The sequence below is a fragment of the Setaria italica genome, chromosome VI, assembly GCF_000263155.2.
Source record: "Setaria italica strain Yugu1 chromosome VI, Setaria_italica_v2.0, whole genome shotgun sequence".
Lineage (NCBI taxonomy): Eukaryota > Viridiplantae > Streptophyta > Magnoliopsida > Poales > Poaceae > Setaria > Setaria italica.
Genome location: NC_028455.1, coordinates 21,415,062 through 21,430,639, shown reverse-complemented (window position 1 = coordinate 21,430,639; position 15,578 = coordinate 21,415,062). Strand labels below are relative to the sequence as shown.

The following is a 15,578-nucleotide window of genomic DNA, read 5'->3' as shown; positions in this document are numbered from 1 at the left end:
TGCGTCGGCAAACCCCGCTAGACATGGGGAAACATCTGGTGAAGAACGGATTTACGTCTGACTACACCAGGTGGATCTACCAGGGTGAATCTGATCGTGGGATAGAGGAGGTCTTGAGACAACGCATCGAGGAATTTGATGATGATGCCGGGGTGGGAGACATGTTAAATGACTATCATGAAGCACACTTCGAAGAGGCACGTAGGGAGGAGGAGCCAGAGGCTACCGCTAAGGCTTATTACGAAATGTTGTCTGCGGCACAGCAACCCCTTCACGGCCATACCAAGGTTTCTCAGCTAGATGCCATTGCACGCCTAATGGCTGTGAAGTCTCAGTTTAGTTTGAGTCGAGACGCGTTTGATATTATGTTGACAGTTTTTGGAAGCCTGCTCCCGGTTGGTCATATCTTGCCAAAGAGCATGTATGAGGCACAGAAACTCCTTCGTGCACTTAAGATGCCATACGAGCATATACATGCATGCCCGAAGGGATGCATCTTATTTAGGAAAGAGTATGCGGAAGCAAAATACTGTGTGAAGTGTGAATCATCTAGATTTCTGGAGGTTGACTATGGTGACGGTCAGAAAAAGCAGCTCGCAATTCCTGTGAAGGTTCTACGGTATCTTCCTTTCATACCGAGGATCCAACGGCTTTTCATGACTGAAGAATCCGCGAAACAGATGACATGGCACAAAAATGGCCGTCGCTATAATCCTGAGAAGCTGGTACACCCATCCGATGCTGAAGCCTGGAGAAGCTTTGATGCGATTTATCCTGCAAAAGCTCTAGAGGCCCGTAACGTACGAGTTGCGTTGGCAACTGATGGGTTCAATCCCTATGGAATGGCGGCCGCCCCATACACCTGTTGGCCCATTTTCGTTATCCCCTGAATCTCCCACCCGGCGTCCTATTTCAGCGACATAATATATTCTTGTCGTTGATAATTCCAGAGCATCCGGGGAATAATATGAGTGTGTATATGGAGCCTCTAATTGATGATTTGCTCCGTGCTTGGGAGGAAGGGGTGTGGACCTATGACCGATCCACAAAGACAAACTTCAAGATGCATGTTTGGTACCAGTACTCACTGCATGACTTGCCGGCATATGGGATTTTCTCCGGATGGTGTGTTCACGGGAAGTTCCCATGCCCAGTATGTAAAGCATCTTTGAAGTTCATTTGGTTGTCGAAAGGTGGCAAATATTCTTCGTTCGACAAACATCAACAATTCCTCCCTCCTGACCATCCATTTAGACAAGACATGAAGAACTTTACCAAAGATATTGTAGTTACAGCCCCCGCACCGCCGATGATGACAGGGGCCGCAGTTCGTGCTCAGTTAGACGCTCTTGAGTTCAATAATGAAGAAGGTGGTTTTTTGGGATATGGCGAGCAACATGCTTGGACTCAGAAGTCGTGCTTGTGGAAGCTTTCCTATTTTGATGATCTTCTTGTTCCACATAACATTGATGTAATGCACACGGAAAAAAATATCGCCGAGGCAATTTTTGGTACAATAATGGACATTCCTGACAAGACAAAGGATAACATTAAGGCTAGAGTGGATCAAGCGACATTGTGCAACAGACCACAGCTAAACATGGCACCTCCAAGAGCTAGCAAGTCATGGAGCAAGCCTAAGGCCGATTTCGTTCTGACGAGGGCCCAAAGGAGGGAGGTTCTAGAATGGTTCCAAACATTAATGTTCCCTGATGGCTATGCAGCGAACTTGAAGAGGGGAGTGAATTTAGCAACTATGCGAATCAATGGGCTTAAGAGTCATGATTACCATATATGGCTTGAGCGCCTCCTTCCGGTGATGGTTCGAGGCTATGTCCCTGAGCATGTGTGGCAGGTGCTAGCGGAGTTAAGCAATTTCTTCCGCCGGCTTTGTGCGAAGGAGTTATCTCGTACCGTGGTTGCAGAAATGGAAACAATGGCGCCTGTGTTGCTCTGTAAGTTGGAGAAGATCTTTCCTCCAGGCTTCTTCAATCCAATGCAGCATATGATTCTACACCTCCCGTATGAAGCACGAATGGGGGGGCCTGTGCAGGGTCGTTGGTGCTACTCAATTGAGAGATGTCAAAAGGTTCTTCGAACTAAATGTAAGAATAAGTGCAAAATTGAAGCATCCATTGCAGAGGCATACATTCTGGAGGAGGTGTCAAACTTCACATCGAAATACTACGCTGACAACCTTCCTAGCGTGCATAATCCACCTCCTCATTACAATGCTAGCGAAGATGAATTAAGCCTTAGCATTTTTCGAGGGCAACTCGGAAGTGCAAGTGGTGCGACCCGCAAGACCCTTAATCATGAAGAGTGGCGCTCTATCATGCTGTATGTGTTGACCAACCTATCTGAAGTGGAGCCGTACATGATGTAAGTCATCGACAAACTTGTTTCGACGTATTAATGGTATCTCTTGCCTAAACGTATCTTTCTCGTTGGCATAGGCAATTTCATCGTCAATTCTGGCGTAAATCAAGGCAACCGGCCCCGCACGAAGCTGAGACTCTTCTTAAAGAGGGTGCGGGAAATGGAATGCCCGATTTCATTTCTTGGTTCAAACAGAAGGTACAATTTCATTTCCGCGAACATTCTCGTTCTCGTGCATACGATTAATATAACGAACCGCCCTGTTCGTACTTGCAGGGCCGAACCGATGCGTCTATGAATGTCGAGTTGAGACAGGTTGCCGATGGCTGTGACTATAGGGTTAGGTCGTTTGTCGGTTATGACGTCAACGGATATAGGTTTCACACAACAAGGTACGAGCAGAGTCGGCCCAATCGAAGAACCACAAATACCGGAGTTTTCACGCCAGACTCCGATGGGGTCGAGTACTACGGAAGAATTGAAGAAATATACGAACTCACTTTTCATGGGTGCAAACCTCTTAATCCAGTTATATTCAAATGCCATTGGTTTGATCCATCTGTCGTGAGACGGGCCCCTAACCTTGCTACGAGCATGGGACAGTCTTTGCCTCCGCCACCGCCGATGATGTTCCCTCCGCCTCAGCCACCCACGACTACTCCTGTGAGTCACTTGACACATTGTGCTTAAGATTCAATAGTTTAAATTTGACAACTTTAGATGTTACCTCAGAATGTCCTATCCTATGTGCAGAATCAATCGGCGGCTTCGAATAATGAAGATCAAGATTTGTCGCAGTGGTCTCCTTGGCCTCCACGGAAGTAGACTTGATTGTGAACAATGTGGAAACTAAATTGTGAGAAGAACTTGGATTTATGGATTATTTCGTGCTTATGTTGAACTATGCCTGTGGTGTTTATGAATTATGCCTGTGGTTGTGAATTATCCATGTGGTTGTTTATTACAAATGCCTGTGATATGTGTATTGTGAATTGAGAGGGGTCCGTTATACGTGGCAAAATATCGAAAAAGGGGCGGTTCTGGTCACTTTGCCGAGTGTTACACTCGGCAAAGAGGGGCCTTTGCCGAGTGTAACACTCGGCAAAGTGACCAGAACCGGCCCGGACTTTGCCGAGTGCCCCACGTATAACGGACCCCTCTCAAAGGGACCGTGTTTGCCGAGTGCCAGGCACCTGACACTCGGCAAACTCCCGGTCTTTGCCGAGTGTTGGCACTTGGCAAAGACCCGGTGTTTGCCGAGTGCCTCCCGTTTGGCACTCGGCAAACCCGCCGTTACCCGACGCCGTCAGTCCGCAATTCGCCGAGTACATCTTTTCGCCGAGTGTTTTTTGGCCGTCGGCAACATGTTTGCCGAGTGTTCGAGTTTTGACACTCGGCGAACTAGTCTTTGCCGACACCAAATTTGTCGTGTGCGCTTTGCCGAGTGTTACACTCGGCAAAGGCTTTGCCGAGTGTTGTTAGGCCTTTGCTGAGTGCTCGGGGCACTCGGCAAAGGTTATGTTTCCCGTAGTGGTTGATCAATTTATAAAACTTCAACCCACTTAGCAGTATTGCTTAGGCCAAACCGGTCAGACCGGTTCACGAGACCGGTCAGACCGATCCAGGTAGGGTGGCACACAAGTGCTGCTCGAGTCCCTCCCTCCTTGAGTTCTAGCACCAATCAAACTTGGAGAGTGGGTTCTGTAGATGATTTCCAATAGGGCAAAGTAGTCCCTGCACACAAGACAAGCACACCCAAGTAGATCGAAGCAGAAACACAAGTAAATTACTAGAAATCAACAAGTGAAGCAAACCAAAATGAAGACACGAGGATTTGTTTATCCGAAGTTCAGATTCACCGCAATGAATCCTTCGTCTCCGTTGAGGAGCCTGTTGGAATACAAGTCTATTTCAACTCCTTTCAATAAGTTGGGTCTCTTTCAACCATTTTCCTCATCTCCACTAGTAGATTTTTTTCCTTGCGAAGGCATGATCGCAGCCCTCACAAACTTGCCGCTGCTCACCACACCTTGGGAGCTAGCCGGCGACGCATAGCCGTCTAGGAGGCACACCTCCAAGAGTAACAAATGCTTCAAAAGTTTTCTCGACGCGAACCACAAGTGCTCAAGCTATGGATTGCTCTTTTCAGCTCACTAATGCTCACACAAGATCACTCTCTCAACCCAACTCAAAGATTTCTCAAGAATCACTCAAGTCTCACAAAGAGAGGTTGGGGAGAGCTTTTCTGGTCACTAGATGATGTCAGGGGCGTGTGTAACCAGCAACCCACCAAGGAGGGGGCCAAGGGGTAGATATAACCCCACAAACCAGAAACTAGCCATTGGAGCAGATCAAACCGGTCAAACCGGTTGCTAGACCAGTCAGACCGGTCTAGTTTGAAAAACTAGCCGTTGCCCTTAGACCAGTTTGGCTGAGTTAGCTGTTAGTTCACTGAACCCCTAGACTGGTCAGACCGGTCTGCCAAATCAGTCAGACCGGTTTGGATGAGTTAGCCCAAAAACTCTCAAACACTCACTCTCGGTCCACGCACTAGTTGAATCGACCATTGTTAGCTGAGTTGGGATAGTTAGCTCACTCAAGAGTTTTATTAAGACCAATCTCACATAGGTCAACTAAGAGCACTTTTGGTGTTGTCAATTAGCTAATGTTGCATCCCTCTCGATAGTACGGCATACATATACTCAAGAATAAATATAAACACTATATCATCCACTTGAGCTTGTAAGTCTTCATCCATACCATACTTTGAACAATAGTCATTTGAGTGCTCTCAACATAGCTATCATCTTGAGCACATCCATCTTGAGCTAGTGACTTAAGATTTTCCCTTGTTCATGATAAGATATAATTGAATCCTTAAGTCACTCCATTTTATCAATCATAATAGATTAGATGCATTGCATTACTTCCCTCGGTAAGGCTTAAATATGATACTTCGAAACCCCCCGATACTAGTCATTTCACCTTAGCAAAGATGCACATAGTCCAAGCCGTCGCTTGACCAAAGGTTGCTTAGTTCCTCACTCTAGTATCTCGCTTGATTTCTTCACCTATTCTTGCTACTTTCAGTTTAGCTTTGCTTTTGACATCAACAATGAAATCCCATTTGAAATTCTCTTCAAATACTCGTTCTTAATTGATAAAGAATATCTCAAGAATTGCAAACTTCCAATAACATGACCAATATGTAACGCATAAGCTCACGTATTTTTTTATCATATGCACATGAAGTCTTGCAATATCCATTTGTGAATATCACTATTCTTTTTCTTAATGATCCCTTTACTTGTCAATCAATCTATCACATGATTTGGAGACTTATAGATCAACTATAAAACATATCCCCAAGTTTTACTTCACCCTTTCTTGTCATTGACCATATAATTGCATCACAGGATCACATACTTGCTTGCTTTTTCTTTATTGTGAGCCATATACTACATATTCAAATTATGAGACAATATCACATCATAAAAATAAGAATTAAACCCTGCTCACAATCTTAGGCAAACAAGTTAGGCATTTAATCCTTTTGTCATTCAATTCATCAAAACCCACTTAGGGTCTAAATGCACTTTCACCTTTTGATGTGTACCGTAGCATCTTAATTAGTAGTGACCCACAAAAGAATCTTAATTATTAATTGGTCTTTTTTCTTTTTCCTTTTTGGACAGTTATTGGTCTCTTTCTGACAGCTTATTCATCCAATGTTTTCCGTAAGCTATATATGTACGTTATTGCCTATAAATTAAAGTTATATGCTGTAAGCTTGGTTTTCAGTTGCTGAGCACATCATATTTATTAAACCGGATACGGGACGTCAAAGTTTGAAAACTTTGGCCACAAATAATATAGAATGGATCATTAATATTTTTTAAACATGCATGGTTTATACTGGTAGCTTAGCCCTTGTTTACTTCCCTTCAAACTTCCAACTTTGACACTATGCAAAAAGAAGATTCCCCATCACATCAAACTTGCGGTACATGCATGGAGTACTAAATGTAGACGAAATCAAAAACTAATTGCACAGTTTTGTTGTACTTTGCGAGATGAATCTTTTGAGCCTAATTAGTCAATATTTAGACAATAATTCACAAATACAAACGAAACGCTACAGTGTCGCATTTATGGCAAAATACTAATTTGGCACCTCCCAACTTTGGAAGTAAACAAGAGCTTAATTTGTTACCAAAAGTTCGTTATCATAGTTAAAAAATGTGGGTAATGCATTGTTAGAAATTTCACGAGGACTGTAATTAAAAGCATAATCCATCTGTGAACGGGGTACACGTACTGACTTCTCTGTACAAGTTACCCTGTCCTTGTGTGTAGAAAAACATCTTCAATCTTGTACAGTAGAAATATAAGACGCCTGGAGGAGACCACCTGTTCACGTACGCGTTGTTGCAACCGAGAGCTAAGCCCGGCTAATCTGAACAGAAAAGCTGAGCTCTCACAGATGTTACCTGCCTATATAAAACCTGATTACCATGTCTATTTAAATTTTCCTGAGAATATATTTCAAGGTTGGTTTGCTACTGTTGTGTGCATGCTATGGTTTAGTATGGTGTAGTCATAGAGAAAGCTACCCTTGCAAACTACAATCCAGTGTCTCTCGTTTGACACTCTTTCCGTTCTAAATTATTATTCATTTTGATTTTTTTAAATATACAAATTTTGCTATATATCTAGATATAGTAACTATGTAAAAAAAAGTCAAAACGAATAATAATTTGGACGGAGGGAGTAGCAACTAGTTAATATTATTTATTTGAGCACAAAAAGGTATCAGGTTTAGATGAATATATTTACAAAACAGTTATTAACTAACATAGCAGTTCGAAGGTAAAGCCCAGAAATAAATTGAATTTGTTTGAGAAAATCAATTTATTGGGTTTATATATGGATTCATATATGACTCGTTTGTTTGAGAGGCCCATGCATGAATGTTAACCTCATATAGTCATACTATGACTCTGTCCGTACATTTCGGCGTGTGTACTACGACATTGTGTCATTGTCCTTCGAGTGTGTCGGATTCACGGATTGGACCAGGCCACTGAACTGGTTTAATCAACCGCTGTCAATGTGGCCACTGCATATATAATGCGAACTTAGTAATTACTAGTGGCTAGCTAGAATTTATAGGAATACCCTCAGAGAGGGACACATAAGTCATATGCGCTTTTCTATTAATAAGAATCCAAAATTAATAAGTGACACACCTCCGTTTAATCTGGATCAGCTTATACAATCTCATTTAATTGAATTTGCTTAAAATCAATTGCATGTTTCTGCTGTAATATCAACAAGGACGACAATATGGTGTCATCTTATAGACCGCCTCATGGCATCTATGTAGTATTGAGATGATTTAGAAGATAATATTTACACTAGATCATCTTTTTAGTCATCTCATAGTAACCCTACCGACATCACCTTAATTTGTGGGTATGGAAGAAAAAAAAAAAGAACACCTTTTAGTATTATAGGAGTGAGTGTGAGTGTATGAGCTCAAAATGCTATAGAAATAGCGAACCTACAAGTCTAGAAAGATATGTTCTTGCTCCATGGTGATGCATTTTAGCTAGGGCTCAAGCGCTGAACTCTAATTTAGGGAAAAAAATATTGTAACCTTCTTAATATAGATGTATGGAGAATGGTAGAGCAATATGTAGCTCACATATATGTTACAATTTACTTGCTAGAATGATATGTATTTTGAAGGTATTTCCTTGTTCCATGGGTTTTGTTATCTTTATCTTTCTTTTGATTGTTCATTTAGATTCCAAGATCATTTATGTGAATTTAAATTAGATAGGTACGATTGAATTTTGACTATTATTTGTCATCAGACAGTTTATATCTCAGCTTGGATTATATTAAATTGAATGAAATAATTATGTATAGATGATGCTTAGGGCAGTCCCAATGGGACATTGATGATAGTTTCTATCCTTCTTAATTATCATGCCAACTAAGCAATTTGCTGATGTGGCAGTAGATTTATTATGGAGAGAGAGAAACTATTTCTTAGAGAGGAAACCAAGTCCTCACGCGCACCGATGGGCCAAGAAATCAGCGAATCTGCATTGGGGAGACCCAAGTAGTTTCTTCTTACTTACTACCGGATCCTTTGCGCTTGCACCGCTGCTACCCATCACTCGAACTCCTTTACATGATGCACAGAGGATCTGGTACTAGAATGGAGAATGATTGGTTGGATTTTTGTTTAGACTCTAGATAAAAAAAATTGCATTGTGAAGGATGATTTCTTGATACAATATCCTAGACTATGGAAACTAGGTTGATTTCTCCCATTGTGAGTGCCCTTATCAAAATATGTGTGGAAGATTTGAGAGTGAAATGTTACGTGTGAAACATCAGCAATAAATGTTAGGCGCGGGGAATGGGGAGAGGCAGCCACTGCCGATTAATAACCTACTATCATTGATAATCCTATCATCAATGCTGGTTTGTTTCTTAAACCTACAGTGATATCGACTATCTTTGCTGGTATCCAGTTGGTGGTGATCATCATCGAATAATCATCGCCTGTCCAAAAAAACCAACAATTTTTTAAGGAAAAAAAAGTTAAGTTGTGTGTTTTAAACTTTTACTTTACAGTAACCATCTTAACTCCAACACAGTTTTACTTGAAATTGTGTGTTGTTACAACTTACAAGGCCTGTCAGGCGGACCAAAGGGAACAGCGCTAGAGGTTGTTTGGCCCCACATGGGCCACTTCGTCTCCTAGTCTATAGATATTTTTAATATGCGTTTTTACCCTAATGCTGTAGGTTGCAATATTTCCCGGAACACCATGCATTTTTCGGAAGAAATTTTCCTCCTCCAGTATTTGAGATACATAAAGTATTGTTTGAGGACACGTCAGATACGTGTTACGAAATGAGTGGGAGGAACAGGAAGGAAGCAAAACCACTTACAAACTTCAATCCTTCATTTTTAAACCACATATCCAATTTGAAATCCGCTTGAACCACAATATTCGTTAGAATTAATACAAGGAAATGAGATCCAATATGCTATAATTTATTTTTTTAATTTTAGCATTTCAACATTTTAATATACTATTTTAAATTTTTTAATGTATCCTTTCAAAAATTGTATATACTATTTCAATATTTTTTCAAAATATGTTGAATTTCTTTTCTTAAAATGTTGCGTCAATTTTATAAAAATGTTGAATATATATTATTTCAATATTGTTTTCAAAATATGTTGAATTTGTTTTTTTAATGTTGCAGGGTCTAAAAAAATGTTGAATATTATATTACTTCAATATCTTTCAAAATATGTTGAATTGGTTTTGTTAAAATATTGTATTGATTTAGAAAAATGTTGAATATTATATTATGATGGCCAGCGACCTCCTCTACCGTATCCATACGTAATTGGGCTGTGCGTTGCTGGGGTATTAGGCAGTTGGTCCGTGACGGAACAAGCGGGGTTGCTAATTTGCGATCGCCTAGATTTAACGTTCTGTTCGGTCGATTCTGACCACACGTCCTTCCCACAGCACATACCTTTCCTTTTCTACTAAAAAACATATTACAAATAAAATTATTTCTACACATAAAAAAATATTACAAAAATTTGAAATTTTTTTCTAAAAAAACTTTTGCAAAAGAAACAATAAAAATAATATAAAACTTAGAAAAAAATTGGGTCAGAAATATGGAAAACTTTTGAAAACAGAGTTTCAAAACAAACTTTGACACAAAATTTTTGAGAAAATTTCGAACTTAATGAATTGAGATAAAAATTTGGGAGAAAAGATTAGGACAAAATTTTTAAAAAAGTTTTTGAAAAAAATTAGGAAAAAATAGAAAAAAATAAAAGATAAAAAGGGAAAAAATGGCAACAGGTCCGTGCCGTCGCGCAATCCGACGCGGAGCCCGCGATTGTGCCCGCAGGTGGAGCCTCGGTGGGGCCTACGCGCCTCGGGTAGAGCGGCGCTCGGCGCCGCCGGGCCTCCTGCCGTGCTGCTGCGCAGATCCGACTGGCACGGAGCCTGCTGAGCCCGCCGCCGGCACCCCAGGCGGAGCCTCGTCGGGGATTCACCCGCCCAAGGTGTAGCGGCGCCACCGGGGCTCGTATCACGCCCCCAGCCAAAGCCTCGCTGGGTCCGCCATCGCACTCGCACCGTCGGGACTCCAGCCGCGCCCTGGGTCGAGCCGCCCTGTGGCCCGCTCTCGCCGTAAGTTCCCTCGGCGGAGCTCGCCGCGCCACCAGGCCCCGCCACTGCCGCACCCCGCGCTTACCGCCGGACATGGCCGGCCAGCTCGCGGAGCTCCCCACCGTGGAAGCCTCCCTCGGTGTCGGTGGTGGATCTGGGGGAGAAGGTGAGAGAGGGGGAATGGGAGAAGGAGACAGAGAAAGAAAGAAGGGGAAAAGAAAATGGTGGGCTCCCTGTGGTGTCCGTGTGAGTGAGCGGCGACCGTGAGTACGAGTGCGTCCGGTCGTCTGTAATATTACAGGATAGAGAGGTTCCACATCTGATTTTCGTCAAGGTTGGCACGTCGAATTATCCAGTCATGCCTGCTGAGCAGCTGAGGAATTCACGCACGCAAACTCTGCCTGACTGCCTGCTGAGAGCTGAGACAAAACAAAGCAAGGCCGCAAGCCACATGTGCAGAGAAAGACCCCCATCCAACGCTTCAAGCTCACACCCAGACCCAGACCACTCATCCTATCTCACGCCCGCACGGTCCCACTCACCTGAGACGAGTGCGGAGCAGAGTGAGCGACGCGCCCCAGCGAGCCGAGCCCGCCATGGCGCCACCGCCGCTGCCCCTCTTCTCCCCGTCCCCGAAGCCCCCGCCTCCGCCGCCATGGCTGCACGGCCCCTCCACCCAAACCCAGAACCCATCCACCGGCCCCGCGGCACCTCCAGCCCCCGACGAGGCAGCTCCTCCCAATAAGCCCCGCCACCACAGCGCCCAACCGGCGCCGGCAAGAAACACCGGCTCCAAGACGGCCGCCAAGCCCCTCACCGCGGGCGTCCCCGGTGGCCGCACCCGCCGCGCCGTCCTCGGCATCATCCGCCGCGTCCGCTCCCTCGAGCTCTCCGACCCCCCGGGCCCCGTCCCCGCCCCCGCCCGCAACAACGACGCCGCCGCAGCCGTCCCGTTCCACCTCCCGATCGAGCCGCGAGAGCAGGCCCGCGAAGCGGTGGAGAAGGGGAAGGCGCGGGCGGTGCCGTGGGCGGCGGCGAGGGACGAGGGCCTCAAGGTCGCGCTGCGGCGGGAGAAGAAGGCGAGGGAGCCCACGCGCGCGGAGGCAGAGCTGGAGGCCGGCGAGCTGGACCGGCTGCAGCGGCTGGCGCGCGGGATGGGTAGGTGGGCGCGAGCCAAGAAGGCTGGGGTCACCGACGAGGTGGTGGAGGACCTGCGACGGGAGTGGGCCAGGGGCGAGGAGCTCGCCGCCGTGCGCATTGTAGAGCCGCTGCGCCGGAACATGGACCGCGCCAGGGAGATTCTGGAGGTGAGACACCGTGGAGATTGTTGTCGCTCGTTGTAGTTTCATAGCTTGGGATCGTCTGATTCACCAAGAACTGTGTGGTCTCGTCACAATGATTTTCCGCTTAGCACATTGACAGTTGAATTTGGGCTTCATTCAGAGCAATGTGGCTAGAAGGTTGCGATGTTCTTGCAGATTTTCGTTTTCTCCCAGCAAATTGCAGAGATAATTTTGATGCGAGTGGTGCCCACATTGGAGCTGCAAGAGGATAAGTGATGCTGTTCTCATTGTCGTCAGGAACTTTAAACCGGCAAGTGCAGATTTAGTTGAGGGTGTGGGTGGGGAGGGTGCTTAGAATTGATGCAGAGTATGCAAGTCGACAATGTCAGTGCTAACTGATTATAGTGACATTGTGTAGACAATGGTCGACTACACAGTCAGTAATTTGCTAGTTGTACTGAGGTGTTGACAACATTATGCCATTCCTTGCAAAAGGTGACAGCTAAAGCGAGTATCCCATTCTCTGCTAACTCTTTGTCTTAAGTCTGAATTAGTTGCTTGTAGTTGAGAATTCCTTTCTTTTGCTTGCTTTTCATGTGTTTGTTTAGATTCTGATTGTTTACTCCTTCCATGGTTTGTGGGGTTACAACTGTCAGGTGTGCTTAGTGGTGTCAAACTGTCAATCTGTCATGGCCTGGTTACAAAGAAAGATTATATTGATGCCAACCATATTTATTTTGAGCACTTTTGGTTCTATAATTGCTCAGTTATTGGTCTTGAGTTGAAACTTAAGATTTTCTTTGATGGATTACATTTTTCCTCAGATAAAAACAGGAGGCTTAGTAATTTGGACAAAAGGAGATATACATTTTGTTTACAGAGGAAGCAATTATCAGCAGAACATGAAGCATAGTCAATATTCTGTGGCTAGTGTTCAAAATGTGTCTCCAGTGAAATACAATGTTCATAGAGCCCAGATTAAATATGGTAATGAAGGTGAAGTGCTAACCGATGGTAATAGCAAAGGAGATGATGTTATTCAAGAAAATGATCAAAGTGTTTGTGGTCAGAAGGATGAAGAACCAATCAAGGGAACACTCTATGAGAGAGAAGTCAACAGATTATTGGACAGTTTGGGCCCTCGATTTGTTGATTGGTGGTGGAACACACCATTGCCTGTGGATGCTGATCTCCTCCCAGAGTTTGTTCCGGGCTTTAAGACTCCATTTAGGCAGTGCCCTCCTGGTGTGAGACCAACACTAGCAGATGAGGAGCTGACATACTTGCGCAAGCTTGCACGTCCTTTGCCGACACATTTTGCCCTTGGTGAGTATGTATTTAGTTACCAGATGCACTTTCTGTTGAATATATGAGTAAATTGATCCTATGTTCGTGCTTTCTATATGCGCATCAAGTGTTAAGCATTTCTGTTGTTTGTAGTCTCAACATCTTATGCTTGCATCACCTTTTATCTGCTAGTTAACCAGTTCTGTTGTCAATATTCACCATCTTATGAGGTCCGCCACCTTAACTTTACATTGTGAAAACTGTAATTATAATTTTGCCTATCTTGGCAGGTCGAAATTCAAGACTGCAGGGTTTGGCTGCTGCTATACTGAAGCTTTGGGAAAAAAGCCTTATAGCAAAAATTGCAGTGAAAGTTGGTATCCAAAATACAAATAATGAACAAATGGCATGGAACCTTAAGGCAAGTATTATTTCTGATTAAATATCTTGTACTAAGATATCATTTGTGTTGTTAAAGTGCATGTAGTCTGTTTATTTAAAAAGAACAAACTAAAATGTTGCCAGTCACCTCATTCAGTAGTTACAATGCTTGGTATTACTATTGGTGTGTCAACAATGATACACTAATTTGAGCTTTTGTCATATCAAAGGCTGAATTACTGACCTCGAGTATGATACCAATTGGACTAAGAATGAATCCTTAGTTTCTTACTGCAAGTTTACATGGTTCTTAATCAGAGATCCATACCTTTCAGCTGATATTTGGTCCTTTATTTGTATCTTCATATGTATCACTGAAGCTCCTCAGTGCAGCATCTTACAGGAGGCACTGTAATATTGAGAAACAAGGATTTCATCATTCTATATAGAGGCAAGGATTTTCTTCCTGGTGGAGTTGCTCAAACTGTTATTCAACGAGAGGCTCAAGTACATGATGAACAGGTGAAGGAAGAGGAAGCTCGATTGAAAGCAGTTGACTCACTTCAGATGGTTGGTGGATTATCATCTGAAGAAAGTTCTGTAGGAACTTTTAGGGAGTATCAGGATTTCCAAGCTGACCATGTGCACGAAAATACTGAAAACTCCAACATAATTGAACTAGAGGCTGAGAAGCATAGATTGGAAAAGGAACTGAAAGACCAGGAATGGAAGCTTTCCATTGTATGTGTTGATGTGAAGCATCTCATGCTCTCATTTAAAGTCCTTAACTTCTAGTGTTATCAGGTTGTAATCTAACTATGTTATTTTCTGCAGCTAAACAAGAAGATTGAAGGATCCAACCAGGCATTGGCAAAGCTTCACAGTTCTTGGAGCCCTTCGGAGCAGTCTGCTGATAGAGAACTTTTGACCGAAGAGGAAAAGGCTATGTTCCGCAGGATTGGCCGCAAAATGGATGGGCTTGTTCTCCTAGGTACAGTTATCCATATGTGCTCTTATTCCATTACCAATGACCACCAACGGCCATCTTATCTTTGATTATTGAATCTATATACCATTTGATTTCCCCTATAGGAAGGCGAGGTATCTTTGATGGTGTAATTGAAGAGATTCATCAGCACTGGAAACATAAAGAGGTTGTAAAAGTAATTACGAAGCAGAATCAAGCCCGCCAGATCATGTACACAGCGAATCTGCTTGAGGTTGAGACAGGTGGAATATTAATAGCAGTAGAAAAGCTCACAACCAGCCATGCCATAATACTTTACCGGGGAAAAAACTATCGCCGCCCAGAAAAATCATCGTCTAGTAATCTCTTAACGAAAAGAGAAGCGCTGCAAAGATCAATTGAGGTCCAACGACGAGGGGTATGAATCAGCGTATAACAATTTGTCCCCTAGAACTTCCATTTCGTTAACAATTGCTAGCTATCTCACTCCCTCTCATTTGATATGCAGTCAATGAAATACTTTGCCAGGGAGAGACAAAAGTCCATTTTGGAATTGAAAAGGAAACTGGTCAGTATACGCAGTTCATAACTTCATATAGTTCTGTAATTAGGAATTTATGCCCGTTTCATATACTTATGCAGCTAAAAATTGATGTTCTGATTACATTTTCTTCATTTTTTAACTATAGAGATATGTGGCAAGGCAAATCAAGTATCGAACTCCAAGATCATGAGGAATTGAGGAGCTAGCATGGCATGTTTAGCAGATAAAATATTTGCAATAATGGTTGCATACAATTTTTTTTAATAGTGACCAAGTACCTTCCATATGAGATATGACATGTAAAGCCCGAAATGAAAAATGCCTAAAGTGTCCGGAAATTAAAAAATGTTAAAAGTGTACAGCTGCATAATTGTCTGTTGTACATATGTGCCACTTTACACCTACTCACAACAGTTAATGAATATGAGTGAAATCTCTTCGATTTTGGTACAGTTGGTCACTTCGTATTGTTGAGGCCATGACATGAGATGTTGAGCAAGCATAGACAGTTCC

General features: G+C 43.3%; 1 protein-coding gene across 1 annotated transcript; it reads left to right on the top strand.

Moving 5' to 3' along the window:
• The first annotated feature begins 11,088 nt into the window (after positions 1-11,088).
• On the top strand, positions 11,089-15,517 carry LOC101771930 (chloroplastic group IIA intron splicing facilitator CRS1, chloroplastic). Its single transcript, XM_004973227.4, has 8 exons — positions 11,089-11,910; positions 12,711-13,212; positions 13,464-13,594; positions 13,948-14,295; positions 14,389-14,545; positions 14,647-14,939; positions 15,030-15,089; positions 15,211-15,517. Exons 1-8 carry the CDS (start codon positions 11,200-11,202, stop codon positions 15,253-15,255), a joined length of 2,247 nt encoding a protein of 748 aa, XP_004973284.1. The 5' UTR covers positions 11,089-11,199; the 3' UTR covers positions 15,256-15,517.
• The last annotated feature ends 61 nt before the right edge of the window (positions 15,518-15,578 follow it).

Excerpts from the sequence above, each read along its gene's own strand:
- LOC101771930 (XM_004973227.4), top strand. The coding sequence starts at position 11,200 with ATGGCGCCACCGCCGCTGCCCCTCTTCTCCCCGTCCCCGAAGCCCCCG. Across the intron at positions 11,911-12,710 it reads GCGCCAGGGAGATTCTGGAG|ATAAAAACAGGAGGCTTAGT; the intron begins GTGAGACACCGT and ends ATTTTTCCTCAG. Across the intron at positions 15,090-15,210 it reads TGGAATTGAAAAGGAAACTG|AGATATGTGGCAAGGCAAAT; the intron begins GTCAGTATACGC and ends TTTTAACTATAG.